Genomic DNA, 26,059 nt, shown 5'->3' on the forward strand with positions numbered 1-26,059 from the left:
TCTTTTCAAATAAATCCTAGAAAATAACGCTGGTTAATCTATGATCTAACATGGATTTTTCCATCAATTTGTGGCAGACATAGGATTATAATAGACGCTGTCAAATTGCCAATTTTGTTCGTTGCTTATTCATCAAAAGAAAATATCACAGACTCTTTATCTCTCTCTCTGTTGTCATCAGCAAGAAAAACAAGAACAGGTATTTATCTCTTCTTTATGATTTTCTATTACTCTATTTTGTTTGGATCTTGAGAAAACGGAAGAAAATAAACAGTTGGTAACATGCGTGAACGCTGTGTTTGATTCATGGAATTTTTTGTGTTTCTAAACAAAAACTTACTGTTTTTTTAGGAATTTGTTCTGGAAAAAAAGCAGCTTTCGAAAGTCACCATCATTTTCTTATGTTTTGTAGAGGCTGGGTTTTGAAAGAAATTTTGTTCTAGGAGATTTCCTGTGATTCTCGTTGTGTTCGCTCGAATATGCTCTGCCCTTTTTTTTCCTTTCTTTCCTGCGTTTCGTTTCTAAAAAAACCAAAAAGAAAAAGCTGGAGAAAATATCAAAGTAATTATGTTTGTTAAATTAGTTTTTTTAAAACAATCAATGTGAAAAATACTGTTAATTTGGTGGATCCAATTTGAGAATTAACATCTGTTTGGTTGTTGAGAAACAAGACGAGTAAATTGAAGATGAAGGATGTTTGTTAAGTTGAATGAAAATTATGGGCTTTCGTTCTTTGTTTTTAGAAGCAGTCTGAAGGACAAAGCCCCTTTGATTTTCAGACATTTTTTTCAATCCAGCCACTGAAATAAAGAGAGAAAAGTATTATAGAAGCTCCAATTTTCCATATTAGATGGATTTTTTTTTAATCTCTGTTTCTTCTGTTTTTGTCCAACGATAAATGAAATATAACAAGTTGTGGAAAATCGGTTTTCTGGCTTACAAGAATTCGGGTTTTAATCCGCTGCTGCTGCTGCTTGCAGGACAGAAGAAGAAGAAGAGAAGATGGGTCAAGCATTTGGTTGCCTTCAAGTGGATCAGTCTAATGTTGCTATTAAGGAACAGTTTGGAAAGTTTGTTGATGTGCTGGAGCCTGGATGTCACTGCTTGCCTTGGTGTTTTGGATACCAAGTGGCTGGTGGACTTTCTCTTCGTGTGCAGCAACTCGATGTTAGATGTGAAACAAAAACTAAGGTTAACTCGTTACTTTCTTCCCATCTAATTAATAATAATTGCTCTTTTACTGTTTTATGTCTTATTGCTGCTGTGTTTTTGCTCATAAATTTGGACAATGTTGTCTTTTCAGGATAATGTATTTGTCACTGTTGTTGCATCTATTCAGTATCGGGCCATGGCAGAGAAAGCATCTGATGCCTTCTATAAGCTCTCCAACACCAAGGCACAAATCCAGGCCTATGTTTTTGATGGTATGTAGATCTGCTTTATGAAATTTTTTTTTGGAATGCTGGATAAAAGAAATGATATCGGAGGTCAAGATTTTTAAACTGATTAAACAAAGCAATGGCATTGAAGTTGTTGTAAGAGGCTGTAGAAACACAAATTGTGTCTACAGAGGCATAGGGGAAATTGTTAATAATACTTGGATTTAATTTCCGTGTCTGCAGTAATCAGGGCAAGTGTGCCAAAATTGCTTTTGGATGATACTTTTGAGCAGAAAAACGATATTGCAAAGGCTGTTGAAGACGAGCTTGAAAAGGTATCAACTTACTGTGTTCTGTGGAGCTTAGAGTTTTGGGTAGATTACTTTCTGCTGCACAATATTTTGAGGATTTCTAACTATGGTGCTTTCCCTTCATAGGCCATGTCTGCCTATGGGTATGAAATTGTTCAGACACTTATTGTGGATATTGAGCCGGATATTAATGTTAAGAGAGCAATGAATGAGATAAATGCTGGTAAAGTTCGAGACTCCCAACATTAATTTGAAGTATTGATTGTTGAATTTCTCTCTGATACTAATATTCCTGCAAGCCTTTTGCAATGAATTTATTTAGGAACTATTGCATGGATACCAGATATTCAAAATCAGCAAATTATTTGAATAAATGATTCCCTAGTGTGTGTGTAAGCTTTTGTTGCTTACTAAAACATGTAGCATTCCTTCATGTATGAGTGGGTATTTGATCCAAAATGGGAAATTAACATGAATTTTGTACTATGTAGTTACTATGGAAAACTAATTGACCATTTTTGCTTCCTCAGCTCAGAGAAATTTCATTAGTATATATTAGTGTTAGAAACTTGTGCTTTGAGTACAGTTTCAAGAGTTCAATTTTGATCCTTCTGCCATTGTCATGAGCAGCTGCTAGACTGAGGGTGGCAGCAAATGAGAAGGCAGAAGCTGAGAAAATATTGCAGATCAAGCGGGCTGAAGGAGAGGCAGAGTCCAAATACCTATCAGGGCTTGGCATAGCTCGTCAACGTCAGGCCATTGTTGATGGACTGAGGGATAGCGTGCTTGCCTTCTCTGAGAATGTGCCTGGTACGAGTGCCAAGGACGTGATGGATATGGTGCTGGTGACTCAGTACTTTGATACCATGAAGGAGATTGGGGCATCCTCAAAGTCATCTTCTGTTTTCATCCCTCATGGACCAGGCGCAGTGAGAGACATCACTTCACAGATTCGCGATGGACTTCTTCAGGGAAATTCTGCTCAGTAGTGATGGAATTCAAGCTTTGAATGGATTTGTTTGGTTGATGTTTGCCATCTTAAGTTTTATCTCTGGCTTTTTCAGAATTTGTGAGCTGCAAATAAGAAAGACTCTGATTATCGTTGTGTTTTTTTCATGTCTATGAAGCGGTGCATGTAATCAGGCAGTGGCTTGTAAGTAGTATATTGGATTTGGAAGATGTTTAAATCAACTGGTACAGATGTAGTTCCTCTACTCGATATGCTAGTCTCTCTGTTATAAATTACTGAGTTTATCTTGAAAAGCAGGCTGATGCATATGCATTTTCTCATTGCATCTAATCTAATGTGGAGTTGCTCTTTCATGGCCCGGGCTTCCAGAGGCAGAGTTTTGGGAAAGAATGAATTCTAGCCCTAGGACTATAATTTATTTACCAACTGAAGGTGGGAGATGTGAGAGACATTTGGCTTTTTTTCAAGCCAGCTAGATATCCAATATAGCTTTAGGCTTCGTGTTCCACGGAGTTCTCAAACGATGAGGCTGCAGTTGACGTGAATTGTATCATGGAACCTTTCCAATATTAAACTTGCACGGAAATAAGACAATGATATGATTGAATCAACAAAAATTAAAGGGTGCGTTGTAGTAGCTATCACAAAGTTTTGTGGGCTTTTTTTCTTTTTGTTTTTCAATATTATAATTATTAAAAAACACATTCGCTAGACTTTTTAGAAGAAAAAGTCATCAAACCGGCGGCGCAGCAATACCATTGACCTGAATAATGTTATTGCAGACCACAACCATGACAAGTGGATGGAGGAGGGAGAGGATTTATTAGAAGAACCAGGTCAATTGTTTTCATCACGAAGGGCACATTCCTTTAAGCATAGAGTTCCTAGCTGGTTATTATTTGATGAAGGTCCCATATCAGCTGAAAGCATGGACAGTCGTGGTCTAGCTTCGTTTTTCTTTTCTTTTTTTTTTTAAATGGAGTATTATACATCAATGGACACTCTATTATACATTAATGGAGTATAATCGTAGAAAATGCTCCGGAAGGCCACTTGTTTATTCTTTTTTGTTTTCCTACAGCTAATATGACATGGATTGATAACTACAAGGGCAGTGGTATTTATCCTCTTCCATTGACTTTTGTGTATTGGAGAGGTGATATATACTATGTAGTGGAGAACAAGGCAGGGAATTTCTTAGATGATTTACTGATATAATTAATCAATTAACGCGTCTATTAGATATGCTCCAAAGAATTCAGGTGAAGAATGATATTATGAGCCAGAAAAACACTGCACGTTTTTAGCTGTTTCGAAATGGCAGGAAAGGGCACTATTTCCCATAAGAATAGTAGCCTGGTGAAGGCAATACCGGTGGGAGGTTTGATCTCTTGTTTTTGAACGCTTTGAAACAGCTATATTTATCCTCCGTTTATCCATTTGCCTTCTCCGCCATCTGCACTTTCTGGTTCGTCTCTCTCTCTCTCTCTCTCTCTCTCTCACACACACACACACAGAGGCAATCCTCCCCGGTGCCTTTCTTATGAAACTTAGTGGTCGTGGTTGTTGAATGTTGTTTGAGCTTTGTAATTTTTGAAAGTTGACTAGCTTTTGCTTACTAATTGTCAAAACTCAGCTTGCAACATCTTTGATACCAAGCAACTTCAAATAACTAAGATGTTTGCATACAGGATAGTCTATATAATCTATATACATGAAATTTGAAGCACTGATGCCTCTTCGGTTATTATGTTTTCAAGTTCAACGACATTAAGAAGATCTCTTGCACACAGGTCTTTGTTTCCAAGTCTGGATGATTCCTCTATGAAACGTTTATGCATGTGCTTTCCGGTTTCAATCTTTTTAGAAAGTTAGCATGACCTGGGATGATTGGGCAAAAACATAGATATTGCTCGCTTCACTTTTACTTGCCGTCTTAGTAGATGAATGGAATCTCAACTTCCTTTTTTCTATTTCTTCAGTGAATTATAGAATTCAGAAATCGCATACAGAAATGGGCAACCTGTTAGGCTGTGTAAAAGTGGACCAATCCACGGTTGTTATCAAGGAGAGCTTTGGAAAGTTTAATGAAGTTCTTCAACCTGGATGCCACTGCATGCCATGGTACCTTGGAAGTCAGGTTGCTGGCCATCTCACACTTCGATTGCAGCAGTTGGATGTTCGTTGCGAGACAAAGACAAAGGTAGTCTGCAAGTCATTGCGTGGCTTATCTCTAACTCGCTTTGATGTACCAGGCATGATCTGACTGTGTCGTGTCTATTTCTGTTCTCTTCTGCAGGATAATGTGTTTGTCAACGTTGTTGCATCGGTGCAATACCGTGCCCTTGCTGACAAAGCAAGTGATGCTTTCTACAAACTTACCAACACTCGATCTCAAATCCAAGCCTATGTTTTTGATGGTATTAACTATAAGAAAACTGTTATCAGTGGTTTTCACAGGGGAATGTAATGCATTAGGAACTGAACTTAATTTATGCAATTTCTCAGTGATCAGGGCAAGTGTTCCAAAACTACTCTTGGATGATGTTTTCGAGCAAAAGAACGAAATAGCAAGAGCTGTTGAAGAGGAGCTTGAAAAGGTATGCATCCGATCACAGGGTGAAAACAAAATTCTCCGATGTTCCTAGACCACGCACAATTCTTTCTTGACATCTGACATCTTAATTTTGCAATGATTATTAGGCCATGTCTGCATATGGTTATGAAATCGTCCAGACTCTCATTGTTGATATAGAACCTGATGAACATGTGAAACGGGCCATGAATGAGATTAATGCTGGTGAGATATCCATGATTGTTCTCGATTACTATAAAAAAAGAAAGATATCCATGATTGTTTCCCGCTTATTTAGTGTAAATCAAGTCTCGCTTATGACTAACTGGATTTTGATGGGCTGAACTGTTCTTCCCGGTTATGTTTCTCTTTCTGACAAGTTGTTGAAACTTCTACAGCTGCAAGGATGAGGCTAGCTGCTAATGAGAAAGCAGAAGCTGAGAAAATCATCCAGATTAAGCGAGCTGAGGGTGAGGCTGAGTCGAAGTACCTAGCCGGATTAGGTATTGCCCGGCAGCGCCAGGCAATTGTGGATGGTCTGAGAGACAGCGTGCTTGGCTTCTCCGATAATGTGCCAGGAACTTCAGCCAAGGATGTTTTGGACATGGTGCTTATCACACAGTACTTTGACACCATGAAGGAGATTGGTGCGGCCAGTAAATCCTCAGCGGTTTTCATCCCTCACGGCCCTGGTGCTGTTAGGGACATTGCTACCCAGATCAGAGATGGCCTGCTTCAGGCATCTGCTCCTCAGTAACTACCTATACGTTATGAAGCAAATTCCCTATATGCTGTTTTGTGTGTTTCTTCATTTAAACTTTAATCAAATGGTATACGATTGTGCAACTTAAGTAGATATACGAGAGCTGCTATCGTGAATTCTGTGGTTCTTAATATGTTTGTGAATTGCGTGCAATTTTCATCCATATGGTTCACCTTGCTTGTGATGATTTGGACCTTGCAAATCCGTACATGCTCATCGAGCTGCTCGGAGCTCTAAAATGCTCCATGAAAGGCGTTGCTCAGCTAAAGATCAAGGGCATGAGACTCACCTAGTGAATGGGTGGCTAACAACCTATCACACTAGGAGATCGACCACATATCAGGACCACATATAAGAACATTCATAAGCTGACAAGAATCATCGCAAAACATGAAAATACTGCATGGCATTATTCGAATTCCAAAGGCATGGAATGGAAGAAGCTACTCATAAAATACGTGGTCCATTTAATAATTTTCCATTCTTTCCACTTGATATTTATAGCTTTTGAGAAAATCAAACCAATCCCAGGTACAAACAAAAAAAGATGAGGATAGGCACCCACGACCACTCGCTTTATCCAAGCTCAGCAACATTACTAGTGGTGGGATTGGGGCTATGACCCCTTAAGTGAGTCCAACATATAGTAGTATAATACCACTCACCAATTAGCATTTGGGGACACCAAACAAGAAATTAACAATTACTTTGGTAAACCATCTCCAGCAATGCCACGAAGAAGGTAAAACCTGATTTAGAACTGCAGAAATGCAAATTGAGGGAACAAAATTATGAACTAAACCCTCTAAAATAACTGATATTCCATCTCAGTTTAGCTTGGACTGAGCAAAAGATTGCGAGAATTCATAAGGTGCCGGCATGGTATGACCCCTCTAAATTTTATTTTTACATTGAAAACCAGTAAAACAGAAAGAGAGGCATCACCATGAGAACGCTGTCCAAAGAGTCACAACCAACCTTAGTAACAGAAGAAAGTGAGTCTAGAGAGACATCTATGCAGCCTCCTCTTTATAATGGGGCAGCACAGTCATGGCTTAAGAGCTAGAGCCAATCCAACTTTCGCAGTCTTCTCGATCGCCTTGGTGTCTACCTCTCCAGAAACGGTGAAGAAAGACTTTGGCCGCCACTGATGCTGAACAAGAGCGCTTGCTTTGCCAGCATTGTTCACCCGTGCCTTCAATGTCGTCAATGGATCCAATGAATGCTGTGCACCAACAGTGATGGTGTTCTCATTGGATGAGAAGCTATGACACACTTCTGCACCAACAGCAGTCAAGGGGTTCACAATATGGTAGTAGGATGCGATGAGAGAGTCACCCTTGTCATTCCTGCGCCAATGTCATAAACTCATTATAAGTATGACAAATACTATAGTAATTTAATGAATGAGCCAGCTCACTACTATCATATACACAATGTAGCAAGGAGAGAAACCAGGATCTCAAATGGGAAAATAATATATATAGAAGAGACATAATTATTTCAAGTTCCTAATTTTATGATGTAGATTTAACTAACAAAAAATTATATGTAATCATAAGAGACTACAAAAAATGATTTGATTGTTAAGAATAATTTGATTGCAAAATCAAGTTAAAGATACATAAAGCAAGCTACAGAATACAAAAGAGAAAAATGAAAACTAAGATATAAATTACAAGGTATATAAAAGAAGATATTAACCAATTTGACAGTTAAAAATGTAGGTTTCAATATGATTTCATCTGATTTTGTCCCTTTTTTGCCCCTATTTTTTACACGTCCCCACTTAAGCTTTTTTTTTTAAAAAAAAAAAACACCTTGTAGCAATTGGTATCAATATTAAGATCTAGAAAGAGCAAGAAACTAAAACAAAAAAACACTCTTCACAATAAGCAGAAATCATGCATGTTGTTGATCTGGCATTTCAAACTAATTTGCACAGAGGAACTACTCACAAAGTCAATGAGGCAATCAGGTCAACTTTTGACAAGCTAACTCCAGCATTGCATTTGATGAAGTCACCAGTTTTGGTGTCAAATGAAAGATCTGTTCCGAGTGAGGCGACATTGGTCCCAATCACACCTGAGAAGTTAACAGTGGGGTTTACTGTCAACCCAACGCTTGAGCTTACAGCTGCATAGTCATGCAGATACTGTATTTCCACCTGTTAGAACATAATTATCAAAATGAGCAGAAATCACAATGGTCAGCATTTGCATATCTGTGAATCTTTAGGGAGCAGAGGAATTTCTGCGAGCATGATTTCATAAGTTCTTTGCATTTCTCAAGAAAACAAGAGAGGGAGAGAGGGAGAGAGAGAGAGAGTAGATACACTATTAAATAGCTTACCTTGCCAGACCTTTGATCAGGAACTTTGAAGCTGAAGATTGCCTTCAGACCAGGGGCAGGCTCATCAACCGTAATGGTTGTAAAAAGCTGGTGGCAAAGCAAATTGAAGGTAAGATAATTGATGTTTAACACAGATCCAGGCAACCAAAAGATATAAATACAAATTGAAAAAAAAATAAAAGTTTTACCAAAATAATAATGCACATTATATGAGAATGGGAACCATTGTAAAAATCTTATGCTAGAAACCTTAACTATGGTTACACAACACAAGAAATTACTGAAAGGACTATGGAACAAGCATGAGCTCCTTTCCTATCTTAATCTTCAACATCCTACAAATATATGCTCTTGATGACATGTTGAATCAATAAGTACACGCAGTTACCAGTAATAAGTCTATAGTGCCATACATATAAAATCCAGTTCGCGGTCAAGCATGAAAAACACTATTAAGAGGAATAACATCTAACTCGATGAGCAAATAAATATCTTACATTGGAGCTTGTGTCCACTTTGATATCAGTTGTGATATTCTTGTTCTTCAGCTGAGTATTAACATCAGCAGCAAGCAAGTCACCTTTCTTTGTTCCAGAGGATGTGATAGTCTGCAAAATAACGAGAGAGAAAAGTCAATGAATTAAAATGGGGTGAAGATACCAAAATATAAATATAGAATACTAATCCATGACAACCCACTTCCGAAATCCACCCATAGAAAATGAATTGCTAAGGATTTTCTGCTATAAACTGCGACATCCCAGTAGCACAATCAAGACTTACAAGTGTAAGAACAAGACCTCCAATCCAATCTGACTAAAGATACCTGGCTTGGTTTAGCAGAGCGTTCAAAAATTAATGACCAAGATTTACAATGTCTAGCATTTATTTTCCTAATGCATACATAATACAAAACAAAAACCCAACATTGAGGAGAATTAAAGAAAACCCACTTCTCCCCCATAATTATGTCTTCTACCCTAACAATTGAAACATTAACACAACGTGGGCATTATAAACAAAAGGGTTATGAAATTTAAAAAAAAATACAATGAGAAGCAGAAGGAGACAAAAAACAAAAAAACAAACTAGGTAAAATGAACGAGAGGAAGAAAGAGAGATAAAAAAGAAAGAGAGAAAGGAAACCACTTACAACACCAGTAGGAGAGGAGGTGTTTAGAGTGAACTTGTGGTCAGTCTGGTAGTCCTTGTACAAGAGATCTATTAAAACCCATCAACAAAAATGGATAAACCCTCCAATAAATATACATGCGACTCTGTATATAACAAAAACAAGAAGAAAAGAAAGAAATGGGGTTTGCACCTCTGGCCTTCTTGCCAATCTCACTGTAAAGACCTGGACCCTTAACCATGATTGGATTACAGAAACAGAAAAAGATTTATAGCTGTAGCAGAGAGAAATGGATGAGATGAAGGTGGAGGTAGAGGGTTTATTTATATATGCTTAGCTGCCTAGCAAGGAGGAGTCCAAAAACTCCAAAACCCTAATTTCAGATTATTATTTTTTATCGGTGGGGTTTTTCTTTCTATTTTTTCTTGAGATATTTGTACCGTTGGATTGACAGGATAAGGGGGTCTTAGCCGTTGATTTGCGGTGCTCGTTCATATTTTCGTAACCCGATGTCCAACGCTTTCAGTCAGTCAGAATAATAACAAAATAAAAAATAAAGAAAGATTTTTTCTTCTCTCCCAAGATTCCGATGAAAGCAGCCCTTCAAGGAGGTTTTGTTATTTACAGCCAGTTTTTTTTTTTTTAATAAATTGATTTTAAAAAAAATTATTTTAAATAATTTATTTTAATATTTTAAAAAATTATATATTAAATAATATATTTTTAAATAAACATACTTTAAAAATAATCATTATTATATTTTCAAAACACTTAATTTTTATTATTTAAACAATTATATTATTGTTTGGAAAAGAGGTTGTATTTTTATGAATTTTAATTTTTTTTTTTAAAATTTAAAAGAATTTAATATTTTTTATCAATATTAAAAATAATTTGTTTTAAAATAAAAAAAATATTATTTTAATTTATTTTTATATAAAAAATATTTTAAAAATTAATCATTATAAAAAAAAAAAAAAAAAGTCTGGGCTGGCCGGGCCCTTGCAAAACCTATTTAATTAGGTATTTGCCTGCATGGGAAATACTCGTTATAGAAAGTAAGAACCTGTATGTATGTATGTATATGCATGCATGCATGCATGTATGCGAATTATTTAAATATTTCCGTGTATGCAAATAGGAAGAGGTCATAGCTTTATTTCCACGCTCGCTATAAAATAAAAAAGAAGGAGAAAGAAGTGATATCTAAATGAAAGCACTCTATAAAGTGTGAGTATATGACATGTTGCATAAAGAATAAAGATCAATTTATAACTCAGTCCTTGTGGTTTCAAAAACTAAATTCCATCCTCATATTTTAAGATCCATTAGTATCTAGTCCTTTCATCAAGTCCATCTTCTTCTTCTCAATTTATTTATTTTCTCAATAAAAAGGGAGCAGATAAGATAAACGTAATTAAGGTAAACCTTAAGATTAACACTCTTTGAATGTATCAAGTCAATGATAGATAAGATGCAGTCTCATGAATGAATATTGGGATTTATGATCAACATTGATAAATGTTTTTTTTTTTTAATAGTGGACCGACTAATTAATTACTTGATAACTATAAAGACTAAATTATAATTCAATAATAAATCATGGAGTTGCTTGGATTAAACATTAGTCTCTAAAAACTTGTTTGTTTTTGCATAGGTTGAATTTATTTTTTTTTTCTTTTTTAAATTAATTATTTTGTGTTTTCAAATTATTTTGATGTTGAAAATAATTTTTTAAAAAAATAATAAAAAAATATTATTTTCACGTATTTTTAAATAAAAAATATTTTTAAAAAACAATAACATTTTCAAACAAATGCATCAATTAACCATTTCAAGCTATTGCCTTTATTTCAGCGCATATATATAAATAAAATGAGGTTTACATTGGCATACTACTAGCATTATGATTCCAAATACGATAGAGATTTAGACATGGTCAGAGGGATATATATCCTTACAATGGAGGAAAAAAAAGGTAGCAGATGTCCAACCATTAATTTTCTCAGAATCGTTTAGGTTTGTTTTCCTCCCTGTTAATCACAAATGAAAGCAGTTAATAGTTTATGCATAATTAGACTAGCTTTGAAAACTTTGTCTAATTGGTAGATTAATGTGTTCTTGACATGTCCAAGAACAATGAACAAACTGGATGAGAGTATGATCCATCTTCAACACTTTGATCCTTTCCTGAACTGTGTGGGCATGTATTGCTTGAAAACTCACTGTTTCTCCAGTTTTCTTGGGTGAATCCCATTGGATTTACAGTGCTAACAGGGAGTAGTAGGCCAGTGCTATTGGCATGGCAATGAGCATGCCAAATATCACCCTGAAACACAGAACAAACATTGTAAATATTCTCAGGGAAAAAGATAGAAGAAAAGGTGGATGTTGAATATATGAATGCAGTGAAGCATTAGTTACCCTGTGCTCAACGTATCTGGATGAACGTTGTACTCTTTTGCGAAGACGAACGGAACGATCCCTTGAGGAAGAGCTGCCTGCACTAAGAAACACACAGTTCAACGGCCCAGTATCCTAATAATTGAGCAAATGAAACAAATCTTACGTACCTGCACAATTGCCACCCTGAGCACCGTGCCCTCCAGTCTAACGGCGAAGGAAGCGACTGCCATCAGGGCAGGCCCCGCGACGAACTTCATTGCCATGGCGACCACAGCCATCCGGATTCCACATGATATTATGCTGGGCCGCAATGCCATAAACAGACCTGTTGAGTGTTTGGATGGAATAATGAGAATTCTAGTGACGGGAACTGATGACGATGGGGTGTTAATGTGTTGATGATATATAGTGATCATACCTAAGCTGAACATCGCCATACCAAGCCCTCCTGTTGACAATATCGTTATGGATTTATCAACAATATCTGGCAATTTCACTCCCCACCTAAAACAGATAAACGTGGCCTTGTAACTTGAGTAATAGCAGGAAGAACAGCTACTTGATCATAATTCGTCAACAGGCTGTGATCTCAAGTATGATCACATCAATTTTAATGCCAAACTTTATGTGTCTGATGCTTTTGCAGATGTACCTGAAGTGTATGCTTGCCCAGACAAGAGCCACCATGGTAGCATAAAAATTTGGGTTGCTCATTAGCTTCTTCCCCACTGTCAAAAGAATGAGCATGGCTTTACCCTTCCTTGTTGTTCTGCTTTGCACCTCCTCTCCTTCTTTGTATTGTGATTCTTGAAGAGCCTCTCGATCTCCTTAACACAGGCATGAAACCATATGTGGAAGACATTAATATATATATATATATAGAAACAAAAAGACAGCTTACAAGTAATTACCGCCGTACTAATTAACAGGCGGTACACACCTTAGCCAACCATATATTAATTATGAGTTATTCCAGGAAAATGTTGATGAGCTTCACATTTGTGCAATCGGACAGAAGGAACGTTCATAAACAAGAGAAATGGGCAGAGAGGAGAAACGTTTACGGGGCCCACTTGGGCCATCTCCTACTCCTATATATTTAATTATAAATTAAGTTGACTGAACAGGATTGGAATTGAAATACGTTCTATTCATTATCTTAGAGTTCAAATAAGAGTCTATTAGTGATCTATGCATCTGCAGGTGCTGCTCATGCTTTGGATTAGTGTTAGTATCGTTGTTATTTATGAAGGAAACACAGATACCTGTAGTTCCTGAAGATGGTGCCACAGTGGCTTCCTTGGTGGCATTGAGCTCAAACAGAAACAGCAACAAATTGTACCAAATCAGGCTCTGCAAGCCAACTATCTGCGAGAGAAGTGGCTCTGCCTCTGCTCCGTACATAGCCCTCAGAAGGGGGAGGCCGAGGATCAAAGTGTTGGGCAATGTTGACAGGGAGAGACCGGTGATGATCCAATTCAACCGCCCGCGAGAGCTGATTTTGGCGAGCGCTGTCAGCACTAAAAGGGCGAGTAGTTTTTGAAGAAAGTCGGCGAATATGAGTCTCAGGTTCATTTTGTAGGGATTGATACTACAGATGACTTGGAATGATAATAACGGGATTGAGAATTTAGCAACGAACTTGTTTATGCCTGCACACTGATCTGGTGTAAAGAGCTTCCACCATTTCACAGAGATGTAGGCCAATATCATGACAAAATATAATGGGACTGTGGCTGCCACCACATGATAGACATCAGTTGTGGAAATCATGACAACCAGTGGCTCAAGGATTGTGATATCTTTTCTTCTCGGCGAGAATCCTTTGTAACAAATCTCTCTTTTTATATGCTCTCCCATGGTTGCTTTGTCAGATCATGAAAAGTTGTGTTGGCATCAACTGTTCTGATAGAAACCTCATTAGAAAGCCTTTCCCAATACCCATAATGACCTTTGCTTAACATGGTGTCTGCACTTTTACATTCCTGATTATTCTACCCTTCAGGTAAGTGCCTCAGTTTTAATAATCACTCGCACCTCTACAGCGTGTATTTGATGGAATTCCTTGTAATATATGTATACTTTGTTCTTCCTGTTGCGCTGGTTAAGTGTCATTTGTAGAAAGGATCATCATACAATTACGGGAATCTTTCTTGTTAGTGAAAGCTCAGGGTACTTGTGTCTTAAGAGTCAAATTAAAGATAGATTCCTACTTCCATCTTGTTATGTCTTTCGGCCCTTTGGTTCTTTAGGCAAAGAAGGGCTTTGTAGAGGCTGACACAAACTCTAAATCTTGCTCATTAAGCTTTAATTCCCAAAACTTATTGATCTCAAATAACAAAAAAGAAGATTCATTTCCTTTGTTTTTTCTTACTCCATGTTGACCCCCGATCACCAGCTCTAATCCTCAACAAAGCTCGTTTACGATTTCTTTTGTTTTTTTCCCAGTGCATTAAGGATTTTCATTTTTGGCCACATAATCCAGAAAGCAGATGGTATTTGGCTAGCTATATGATATTTCTTGCCATGTTTAGGCTTAGGGGAGGAGAGGAATAAAGAAGTGAATTGCAAGGGAAGTAATTGAAGTACTGTGTTTATGACAGTGGTGAGGAAGGATTTGCTAAATACGGTCAAAAGTGAGAGAATAAGTGCTGCGGGGATTTCTCTTTTAAGAATTTGAAATCCTGCCAGAAAAGACCTGTACATCGTCTCTTTCTTCATGTTGTCTTTTTTACCAGAAATTTTGCCAATACTTCATATGCATCCTTGTGCCATCCATCCATGGCTGTCTTGGCACAAAAGTAATGGTGAATATATATATATATATATATATATATAACATGCCTGGTGGAGACTTGCTAAGAATTCCGTACATTATTATACTTTGGCTTAAATGATTGGCAAAAAGGATCTAATGCGGCTTTTGCTAAATACCAACAATTTTAAGCCCTGAAATATTTCTTTTCTTTTATCAGACTCTTAATTTCTTCATATTATATACTATCAAGTTGTAATATTTATTGATAATTTCCCGCATATAATTATATATTTGCCTGAAAATCTCTTAAATTCAGGGAGTTCTTTTTATATAACTTGTTAAATGTTATGGTCTAAACATCAGGAAAGGCTAATTATTGCTTCACCTTCTTCATCACAGCAGCATACCAGCAGCTGCATGCTTAATTCGGACTCAAATTAGGCAAATTATTTTATTTTTAATTTTTTAACAAATAAAATAAAATGATAATATTTAAATTCATAACCACTTAATCAACAAGACTCCAATACCATATTAAAAAATCATCTTATCCCAAAATATCAAGCTACTAAATAAATCTTTAATATATAATTTATATAATTGTGCATCACGTTTCTACATTTAGTTATCATACACCCCGATGCCCGCCTAGAGTCGTGCAAGCTTTGGCTAGACATCTCTCCTTCCCTAAGTAAAGTCTATGCACGTTAAGATTATGCTGTTTGCTAGCTAGCTTTTTCACTTTTCGTCTGCAAATGATCATGGAGTTTTTTTTTGACGTGTATAGCCAAGTGTGTGCGTGTGTGTTCCAACTAATCAGAGCAAGCAATTTAGGGGATAGCGATCCTTTTATATATATTTTTATTCAATAACATTTGCAATATTCTTGAGATTCTGTGTGATATTAGGAATGCGCCTTACTGTAATTTTGCACTTGCATTGTTTTCCTGTTAAAAAAGAAAAGGCCTTCAAGGAGCATGTGGAAGAATCATTAGTTGCTGCACTGTGATGCAAACTGAATTAAGGAAAGTACGTTTTCAGACTTGGTAAAGAATATATTATATGTATGTATTTAGAAATAATTAAGGCAGATTAACATGAATTATATTGTATAAATTACTACGCAAAATGAATTGAAAAATCTCTCCAGACATCTATGTTTATTGCCTAGCTATGTGTTGTCCTTGTTTTGTGGACTGGTATAGCTTTATCGAAAGGGCTGCGTTAACCTTTTCTTAAAGCAATCATCAGAGAAACTAACTGAGGTAAAGCTTAGTTAGTACGTTTGCTTTCTTTTCCTCCATGAAAAGTGCCAATGCCGCTTACGCTGTGCTTAGTTTAGTTTCTGCTAAAGCTGGCTGTTACATCTCCTATATAGATTCTATACGTTGAACCCTTCTAATGCTTTTACTTCTCTTAGACCTTGAGTCAATAATTTAAGTGGCTCAGTTGACCCAGGTCCCTTTCCTTTTGCAACCATGCTAGACTCTGAATGGACCTCCATGTTTCTGGATTTTCTTCTGGGTCGCTACTGAGACTGTCATATTTGACGCAGATTTGTGTCAAGGCAGCAGGTCGTAGCTTAATTTCTAAACAAAAGACAAGCACGCACAAGAATTTAGTTATCAAGCTAGCATTGCGTACGTAATATATTACTGACATGATTTCTTAAAGGCTTTTGATGCATGCATGGCGAATATATTAGCTAGAATTCTTATAGTCGTCGTAGTTCATAACAAATGCTACGGCTATATATAGCTAGAGAATGCAGTATAACTAATTAATCGATCATTGCTCAATGTGTGTGTAATTAAGACGTGTTTACAGGATGGATGTCTTAAGGAGCCGGGGATGCAGATTGTTTCTCTATTAACTCGAGCAACTTACAAGGAGATGATGCCTCATGCATGAATATTGTGACAGCAGGTTATATATATATCTGATAAAAATAAACTAATAAAGGGGAAAAAAGGAGTCAAGAAAAGAAGAAAAGAAAGATGGCTTGCAGGTTGGCATTAATAAGGGGTGTGATTTTAGACCATTAATTCTCCTTGGTGCTTAATTTTTGTTGTTCTGCTGTTCTGTCAACCGTTATTAGAATGTGGTTTTCCATTCTCTACGCTTCTAATTTTAGATGCTCAACGTCTTCGGGTAGTATTTAAGCATGCCCACAACCTCAAACTTAAGTGTTCTATTCATAAAGCCAAAACCAAGACATGCAGATAACTTGAAGATTCACGTAGGTTCCATTTTTTCTGGTCTAGTTCGGTCTGAACCCATACAAGAACTTGCGAACCCACCGCGCCATCCGGTTCAACCGTAGACCTTGACCTATTACGGACCTAGGTCGAATACCACTTTCGGTCATAACCTGTAAACTTTCAATTATACATACAAAGCAAAATGGCAGTGGGTAAGGCCAGGCTGATCTTTGCTATTACTCTTGCGACATTGATTCCTGGGCTGTTGGCAGACATTGCCTTTTTCGACGAAGTGTGGCAAAAACGAGCAGAGGAAGCAAAGAAAGTGACCTTGAACTCCTACATACCCAACCCAGAAGATGCAACCGATGATTTTAACTTCGAAGTTAACAAGTGAATCCTCAACATCCTTTTCTCCATTTCATTAATTGATAATAAATATCACACAATGCCATGACATTTCTCTCTTTCTATGTTTTTTTTTTTTTTGGACACGCGCACACCATATATATAAAGCTGATTGTTACAATTTTTTTCATCGGGGCATGCAGATACGCTCTTGCAAGAAACAGCAGTTTAAAACCGGACATTGTTGATGATTTTGGGAGCGCGAACAGCACTCTTGTGGACTTGGATGATGATGGTGATGATGCTGGCTTTGAACTGCTCGCAAATAGCACTAGAAGGAACCTGAAGCAAGGAAAGAAAAAATACCGAGGTCCATGTAAGGTGACGAACCCAATTGACAAGTGCTGGAGGTGCAGGAGGAACTGGGCAAGAAACCGTAAGCGTCTGGCAAAATGTGCACTTGGTTTTGGGCGTAGGACAACTGGAGGATTGAAAGGAAGGGTATATGTGGTGACTGAAAATTCGGACGACGATGTCATGAACCCAAAACCAGGGACTTTGCGACATGCTGTGATCCAAAAGGGGCCATTGTGGATCATATTTTCAAAGAACATGAACATTAGGTTGTCGAAAGAGCTGATTATGACTAGCCATAAGACGATTGATGGGCGTGGACACCATATACACATTGCTTATGGTGCTGGAATCACAATACAATTCATCCAGAACGTAATCATTCATGGAATTCGGATCCATCACATTGTTGCTACTAGCGGTGGCAATATTAGGGATTCTGTGGAGCACTATGGGATCAGGACCAACAGTGATGGAGATGGAATTTCCATCTTCGGATCCAGCAATATTTGGATCGATCACGTTTCCATGTCTCGCTGCACCGATGGTCTCATTGATGCGATTATGGGATCCACAGCAATAACCATTTCAAATTCCCACTTCACCCACCACAATGATGTAAGCTAGCTATCGATGATGATCTTTTTAATTAATCAATCAATGCAGATCATGTGATGATTTCATGATATTGAAACTGATGCGCGAGTGCATGCATGCAGGCCATCTTGTTGGGTGCAAGTGACAGCTTCTCAGGCGATGAGCTTATGCAAGTCACCGTTGCGTTCAACCATTTTGGTCAGGGACTGGTACAGAGAATGCCAAGATGCCGATGGGGTTTCTTCCACGTTGTTAACAATGACTACACTCACTGGCGCATGTATGCTATTGGTGGTAGCAAACACCCTACCATTATCAGCCAGGGTAACCGCTTCATTGCACCACCTGAACTTCATCTGAAACAGGTAAGTGTTAACTAATCATACAGTTTCAATTTTAATATTGATATCTAATGATCTAATGATGAATGGAGCCTACTTCTGCAATATGCGCAGGTGACGAAGAGGGACTATGCGCCGGAGTCTGAATGGAAAACATGGACATGGAGATCGGAGAATGATCTAATGATGAATGGAGCCTTCTTCATTGAATCAGGCAAACCTAGAACCAAGAGACCTCATAAGAAGTTCATGATCACAGCCAAACCCGGTTCCCTTGCTACAAGGATGACACTCTTTGCTGGGGCACTTGATTGCAAATCGGGTAGAAAATGTTAAGAGATTAATTTCCTACCACCTGTGGAACCCTTCAACTTAACCACCAAGGATATGTGAATGAGAACTATTTTAACGTTGCTTTTCTTGTTGTTTTTCAATTTATTTATTTATCTTTTGATCATGATGCTGCTGCTGCTGCTTGTTCGTGCCTTTTAGATCTGTCAGGAAGTGAAAAATGGATGGGTTTAATTAATTCCCTCTTCTTTTCTGGCTGATTTTATTTTTTTCATCATGTAAGCGCTACGCTGCGCTGTGTATGTACGTCGTCTATATGTTGTTTTTAAACGGAGAAACATACCACCAAAAAAAAAAAAAAAACCCAGAGAGAGGGAGAACATGACTATCAATAAAATTAAAAGGCATAGTTTTTCGATTAGTATAATCTCATTGTTTATCTTCTCATATATGTTTTTAAAGACTATGCAAAAAAAAAAAAAAAAAATTTATTTAATCCTCAATTTTTTTTCAAGAATTCAATTTGGTTTTCAAAGTTTTATTGTTTGACTTCATCCTAATTCAAAGTCAACTGATGTTGGTTTCTTAGTCAATGATGAAAATAAGAAAAAAGGGACCAAAATGAAAAAGTTTCTTAGTCCTTAAACTTTAAAAATTACACAAATTATACAATTTCTGTACTCCAATTTAATTTTGGTATAAAAGTTCATTTTTGTTATTTTTTAGTTCTTGGTTGAGAGAGGAGAGTAAAAGATCGTCAAATTCCTGCAGTAGAGATATAAACATTTCATTGACACCAATTTAGGTTACCAAAACAGACTATTTTTATATCAAATGGGTTTTTTTTATGAGGAAAATTTATAATAGATTTTTTTTACCTTTAAATTTCATGAAAAAAAAAGATCTAATCTTGGGTTGATTTCGGTTTTTAGGATGGTGTTTTGGTTTTTTTTAGGTCATAGATAGGTTTATCATGGTTTTTAAGGTGTTTTATAAGTGTTTTGTGTTAAAAATGATTGAAAAACGGTTTTTGGGTAAAACAAACTTAGGCCCTGATTTTTTTTGGTAAATTTGGGTAAGATTAGATGAAATGTCGTCTGATTTACTTTTAAAAAAATTAAGGTAGATAACATGTCGTTTGTTTTATGTGCAATAAAATAACTAAGAGCCTAGTCGCGTGGGCCTGCCAAAGAATTCATAATTAGTTGCTTATAATCTAAAATGCATGTGTATTTAACTGTGAAGCTGGCACTATGCATCCCTTCACAATTTAATGTGGATGACACTAAGCATTTTTCAAGAATTCATTTTGGTCCTCAAAGTTTATTGTTTGATTTCATCTTAATTCAAAGTCAATTGTTGTTGATTTCTTGGTCAATGATGAAAATGAAAGAAAAGGGATCAAAATGAAAAAGGTGTTAAACATGGATGATGTGCTAGAAGTTTTGGAAAAAATACATTTTGGTCCTCAAACTTTAAAAATTACACAAATTATATAATTTCAATACCTCAATATTTTTCCAATTCAATTTTTCTATAAAATTTTATTTTTGTTATTTTTTAGTCCCTCGTTGAAAAATGAAAGAGAGAGGTCATCGGATTCCAGTGTTAGAAAATGAAAAATATCGTTGACATCGATTCCAACAACCAAAATAGTTGATATTTGTGTCAAATGGTTCTATTTAATGAGAAGAATTTTAATTATTTTAATATATTTGATTTTAATTATGAATTTAAATAGAAATATAGTTTAACTATTAATTTTATAACAACAAGCTTTATATTTTAAGACAACTAACTTATGCTTTTCTTTGTTTTATTTCGAGAATGAGAATATCAAACTTTATAAAAATAAATTGGTATGAATTGCTTATAGTTTCTTTGGAACATGTCTAACACATGTATTTATTGTACAATGTATCTTTACCTATTTTTACCCTCTATTTAAGTCAAATTTCAAAAAAAAAAATTGAGAAGTTAAATGATGATTAAAAAAAGGAAAAAAAATTTAAACATGGAAGTTTAAGTTATGTACAATTGTGAGAGGGGATAAAGAGAATGGGAGATAGGATAAAAAAAGATATACATAAGGAGAAACAATTTATGATAAAAAGATAAGTAGATAAGAGTTATAAATAGACTACATAAAAGATATTTGGGGGAATCACATCACATAGAAAAAGAAAGATATATAATTTAAAAGTGCATCTAAATCAATGTAATGGTGTTTGAATCTTGAAAGACATATTAAAATATCATAGTTGCAGAAATAAGGAGCAATAAAGCTAATTTAAAGATAAAGGATTCATTCTTGACAATAATAAAAGATTAATTATTTTAAAGTGCTTTAACAAGTAAATACTATTTTTTTTTTAATTTAAGCATAATTAATTTTATTATTAATATACATGTTAGGTTATTTTTTTTTATTTTATATAAATTGCGAGTTTTAATATATGCTTATTATACATGCTAGTATTCTATTATTATTTTTGTGTTGAAAGCATGTTTGCAATTAGTTATGTTTTTGCATGCTTATAGATTAAAATTTGTATGAACTCTAGGTTTTTTAAAAAAACTTCCTTATGTTTGGCATGCCTTATTAAAATAAACTAAATATTATTACTCACTAATCTAATATTTATATATTCATAAACTTTGGTTTTACAACCTTAAGGCTTTATAGTTCTTTTTATATTAGACTTTGTATAGTTTAATAATAATAATAATAATAATAATAGAAGAGTGTTTTAAAGGTATTTATGAGAGGATTAAAAGTGGTTTTGGGGGGTTTTTTAGGTGCTTGGGTGGCTGGAATTTTTTGAGAAAGATGGAAGGATGAGTGGTTTTTTTTTTGTATTCTTAGGTTTGTTTTCCTTATTTTATATAATTGATGAATTTATAGGAAAACTCTTAGGGCAACACCTTACTTAGGGTGTTTGGTTTGATTTTAGAAAAAATCTAAATGTATAATTAGATTAAGACAAAATAGGTCAAGAATATCCTAACTCGCATACATTGTTTATTCTCTCATTTTCTTTCTAATATTTTTCTCTTCATCATTTTTTTTTCTTGCTTGAAACTAAAATAAAATATGCAAAAATCCGAAAAAGTATTAAAAAGTTTATCAAATAATTTATTTACAAAAATTTAATAAATTTTTTAATAAAATGTATTTTTTATATTTTTGTATTTTCTGAAAAGAGTTCAAAGACACAAGGGTAAAAAAAAGTTACAACACCCTACATCATATGTCAGAAGATTGCATCGGACTATCTTAGATGACAAAACGAGACCAAGTAGCAATGTTAGAATACCATGAATGAAAAGCCTAAAATAATATTTCAGTAATTGAAATGATATTTTAATTTTAATATTAAGTTTAAAATAGTAACAAGGAATCAAAATAAAATTTAAAATTTTTAATATGTATTTCTTAAGATAATACAACTAGAGAATAAGACTTAGGATGACTTTAAAAGCATGAATAAGTAATGTCAAATGAAAATCAAGAAGAACCAGGTTTACTAATTTTGGATTTTAGTAGAGAAGATAGCAGAAAGAGAGAATTAACAAAGGGAAGAAGTCTGACGTTTTTATTGCAGAAAATAAAGATTACAAGGAATAGAAAACAAGTAGCCTCACACCACTCAAGAGAATCACTCTCATTTTTGGAATCACACCAAATACAAAGAACTTTCATTAACATCTCTCTAATCCAGACTTACAACCTTCATTAAATAAAAATACATAATACAGTTATTTACTAGATAACTACCAACTAAGATAAGAACAAACAGTTATAGTTAACTTCTCCTGCCACTTGGAAGTATAATGTGATCTTCATCCATTATTAATTAACTGCCTCCTTGTCAACCTACTTTGCTGGAACATTCACATTAACATGCATTGTTGGAATTTTGGCGAGCACAGAATATTTCAATCCTCTGGCCTCTGTGAAATCTGTAGCTGCTGCAACACATTGCTCCTTGCTAGAATCTTGGTCCCTTTCATTTGCATCAATTTCCTCTCTTCCCCAGGAACTTGCCTCAGGCAAGTAATGCTCAACATAATCTGTAAAAAGTTGAGGATTAAGACGATGGACTTCAGAACCTTGTAGCCAAACTGCTTCTGATTTCGGCTTGGATGCCCACTTTACCAAAAACTTATAGTAACCTCCCCTTCTGGTAGAGACAAATTGATGGGTTAATATTGAGTCAACAATTTCTGGTGCAGGTTGAACTTGCGGAACTGTTGAAGGGGAATCCTGTAATTCTTGAGAAGACATGCAACCTTGATAAGCCGTAAGGTCTTCTATATTGAAAATTGGACTGAACTGGAAATCAGACGGTAAATCAATTAAATAAGCATTAGATCCCAACTTCTTAAGGATCTTAAATGGACCGATCTTCCTGGCGTGTAGTTTGTGATACATTCCAGGGGGAAATCTTTCAGGTCGCACTCTGATCAAAACCAATTCCCCCTCCTTAAAATGCAACTCCCTCCTGTTTTTGTTAGCCTGTGCAGCGTATTTAACAACTTGTTCTGCCATCTTGCTTTTAACTTCTTCATGTAGGCTCGACATAAAGGCTGCAAAGTCCACTCCTGCTTCACTAACTTTTTGAGGTAGAGGTAAAGGAGTAACATCAGTAGGAATCTTCGGTTTTAGCCCATAAACTAATTCAAATGGTGTGGTGCCTGTTGTCCGGTTGACAGAATTGTTGTATGCAAATTCAGCCTGTGGTAAAATGAGATCCCAACTCACAGCATGTTCATTAATTAAACATCTGAGCAGATTACCTAGGCTTCTGTTGGTAACCTCAGTTTGGCCATCCGTCTGTGGGTGGAAGGCACTGGAAAATAGGAGTTTGGTACCCATCTTAGCCCAAAGAGTCTTCCAAAAATAACTAACAAATTTAACATCCCTGTCAGATACAATGGAGACTGGAACGCCATGTAAACGCACAATTTCTTTTAAGAACAGTGAAGCAATATGGGAAGCATCAAAAGTCTTACGACATGGAATAAAGTGAGCCATTTTAGAAAATCGATCCACCACCACCATGATAGAATCATTACCTCGAGCAGTTCTTGGAAGGCCAAGTACAAAGTCCATACTCAAATCAACCCAAGGTCTCTGTGGAATTGGTAATGGTGTGTACAAGCCAGTGTTGTGTTTACCACCCTTGTTCATTTGACAAATTCTGCACCTGCTCACAATAGTGTTGATGTCCCTCCTCATGTTGGGCCAATAGAAACGATCAGCAACCAAAAAATATGTCTTGTCTTGCCCAAAATGACCTGCCATTCCTCCTCCATGTAGCTCCTGAATAATGAACTCCCGTAAAGATCCTTTAGGAACACAAATCCGACCACCCTTCAACAAATATCCATCTATTAATGTGTAATCTGCAACCGTAATGGAAGGGTTGTTGTGCAAGGACTCCCAGACTTCCTTAAAATCTGCATAAGTGTCATAGTGATCCTTCATAGAAACCATCCCTGAAGAATTTGTTGTGAGGAGCAGCAATGGATGAGGTCTGCGGCTAAAAGCATCTGCCACCTTGTTTTCTTGTCCAGTTTTGTGTTTAATAACAAAACTGAATTGTTGCATATAGCTAAACCACCGAGCATGCTTGGCACTTAACTTGTTTTGAGATTGCAGATACTTTAGTGAATCATGATCTGTAAAAAGAACAAACTCACGATGAATAAGGTAAGATCTCTAGTGTTTCAAAGTCTGCACTAGCGCATAAAATTCCAGGTCATATGCTGAATACTTCCTCCTGGTTTCATTCAATTTCTCGCTAAAGAATGCAATTGGATGCCCTGCTTGACTTAGCACCCCCCCAATACCAACATGAGAGGCATCACAAGAAACTTCAAAAAGTTGAGAGAAATCTGGAAGTTGTAGAACAGGGGTCTTTGCCATCTTTTGCTTAATGTCATTAAAAGCACGTGTCGCGGCAGGAGTCCATTTAAAGCTTTTGGCCTTCAGGCATTCTGTAATGGGAGCCATGATAGTGCTGAAAGCTTTGATGAATTTGCGATAAAAGGTAGCTAGGCCATGGAAGCTCCTGACTTCAGAAAAAGATTGAGGTTCTGGCCACTGTGTGATTGCTTTAACCTTCTCAGGATCTGCTTCTACTCCTTGTTGAGAGATTACAAAGCCTAGGAAATTTATTTTGGATTGAAGAAAAGAGCACTTGCTGCGGTTGGCATAAAATTGCCCTTGCTGAAGCACCAACAGAATTTGTTTTAAGTGATCAATATGTTCTTCAATATTATGACTAAAAATGAGTATGTCATCAAAATATACTACAACAAACTTGCCCAAAAATGGCTTTAACATCTGGGTCATTACCCTCATGAAGGTGCTTGGTGCATTGGTTAAACCAAAAGGCATCACAAGCCATTCATACAACCCTTTTTTTGTTTTAAAAGTTGTCTTCCACTCATCCCCGGGCCTTATGCGTATCTGATGATAGCCACTTCTTAAGTCTAGTTTAGAAAAGATCTTGGCACCCCCTAGTTGGTCAAGCAAATCATCTAGTCGTGGGATTGGAAAGCAATACTTAACTGTGATCTTGTTGATAGCTCTACTGTCAATGCACATTCTCCAACTTCCATCTTTTTTTGGGGTGAGTAGGGCTGGTACTGCACAGGGACTTAAGTTTTCCCTGATGAAACCTTTGTTGATAAGATCATGTATCTGCTGCTGTAACTCCTGGTGTTCAGTTGGGCTCATCCGATAATAAGGAAGATTTGGTAGAGTAGAGCTTGGAACCAAATCAATTGCATGTTGTATGTCACGTAACTGTGGTAATTGGGAAGGAAGCTCTTCTGGGAAAACTTCTGTAAACTGCTGCAATAGTTGTTGAAGAGTAATAGGTAAGACATCCACTGTTTGTTGCATTCTCTCCACCACAGCTTTGCAAACCAGTATGAACATAACCGGAGTTTCAAGTAAAGCTTGTTGAAACTTCTGGAGTGACAGTATCATGGTTGAATTTTGTTGAAATTCTCTGATGGGCAAGGGCTCCAACACCAAGTTTTTATTCTTGACTTTTAATGAATAAGTATTGTCATACCCATCGTAATTCACCCTTCTATCAAATAGCCAAGGTCTGCCCAAGAGTAAATGATATACTGTCATGGGAAGCACATCACACCAGACTTCATCTTCAAAGTGAATGCCCAAAGAAAATTGTATTAAACAACGATGTTGTATCATAACAGGATGGTTGTCAGTGATCCAACTAATGTTGTATGGGGCAGGGT

The 26,059-nt window shown here is 36.2% G+C and overlaps 5 protein-coding genes across 5 annotated transcripts; 3 read left to right on the top strand and 2 right to left on the bottom strand.

Annotated features, from left to right (window-relative positions):
* LOC118031845 (hypersensitive-induced response protein 2) lies at nucleotides 1-2,953 on the top strand. Its single transcript, XM_035036341.2, has 6 exons — nucleotides 1-199; nucleotides 981-1,191; nucleotides 1,304-1,424; nucleotides 1,623-1,714; nucleotides 1,817-1,913; nucleotides 2,321-2,953. The coding sequence occupies exons 2-6, from the start codon at nucleotides 1,003-1,005 to the stop codon at nucleotides 2,677-2,679; spliced, it is 858 nt and encodes a 285-aa protein (XP_034892232.1). The 5' UTR covers nucleotides 1-199; nucleotides 981-1,002; the 3' UTR covers nucleotides 2,680-2,953.
* A 511-nt stretch (nucleotides 2,954-3,464) lies between these two features.
* Nucleotides 3,465-6,161, top strand: LOC118031846 (hypersensitive-induced response protein 1). Its single transcript, XM_035036343.2, has 6 exons — nucleotides 3,465-4,128; nucleotides 4,643-4,863; nucleotides 4,960-5,080; nucleotides 5,169-5,260; nucleotides 5,364-5,460; nucleotides 5,634-6,161. The coding sequence occupies exons 2-6, from the start codon at nucleotides 4,675-4,677 to the stop codon at nucleotides 5,990-5,992; spliced, it is 858 nt and encodes a 285-aa protein (XP_034892234.1). The 5' UTR covers nucleotides 3,465-4,128; nucleotides 4,643-4,674; the 3' UTR covers nucleotides 5,993-6,161.
* Nucleotides 6,162-6,787: 626 nt separating this feature from the next.
* LOC118031847 (mitochondrial outer membrane protein porin of 34 kDa) lies at nucleotides 6,788-9,966 on the bottom strand. Its single transcript, XM_035036345.2, has 6 exons — nucleotides 9,675-9,966; nucleotides 9,504-9,571; nucleotides 8,848-8,958; nucleotides 8,351-8,437; nucleotides 7,957-8,165; nucleotides 6,788-7,347 (listed from the first exon to the last, which is right to left on the bottom strand). Exons 1-6 carry the CDS (start codon nucleotides 9,721-9,723, stop codon nucleotides 7,047-7,049), a joined length of 825 nt encoding a protein of 274 aa, XP_034892236.1. The 5' UTR covers nucleotides 9,724-9,966; the 3' UTR covers nucleotides 6,788-7,046.
* A 1,484-nt stretch (nucleotides 9,967-11,450) lies between these two features.
* Nucleotides 11,451-13,763, bottom strand: LOC118031848 (probable auxin efflux carrier component 8). Its single transcript, XM_035036346.2, has 6 exons — nucleotides 13,154-13,763; nucleotides 12,541-12,715; nucleotides 12,307-12,392; nucleotides 12,056-12,213; nucleotides 11,907-11,983; nucleotides 11,451-11,811 (listed from the first exon to the last, which is right to left on the bottom strand). Exons 1-6 carry the CDS (start codon nucleotides 13,746-13,748, stop codon nucleotides 11,745-11,747), a joined length of 1,158 nt encoding a protein of 385 aa, XP_034892237.1. The 5' UTR covers nucleotides 13,749-13,763; the 3' UTR covers nucleotides 11,451-11,744.
* Nucleotides 13,764-17,049: 3,286 nt separating this feature from the next.
* LOC118031884 (probable pectate lyase 19) lies at nucleotides 17,050-18,823 on the top strand. Its single transcript, XM_035036404.1, has 4 exons — nucleotides 17,050-17,240; nucleotides 17,465-18,167; nucleotides 18,269-18,511; nucleotides 18,602-18,823. Exons 1-4 carry the CDS (start codon nucleotides 17,050-17,052, stop codon nucleotides 18,821-18,823), a joined length of 1,359 nt encoding a protein of 452 aa, XP_034892295.1.
* The last annotated feature ends 7,236 nt before the right edge of the window (nucleotides 18,824-26,059 follow it).

This window comes from Populus alba, chromosome 17, assembly GCF_005239225.2.
Source record: "Populus alba chromosome 17, ASM523922v2, whole genome shotgun sequence".
NCBI classification, from domain to species: domain Eukaryota; kingdom Viridiplantae; phylum Streptophyta; class Magnoliopsida; order Malpighiales; family Salicaceae; genus Populus; species Populus alba.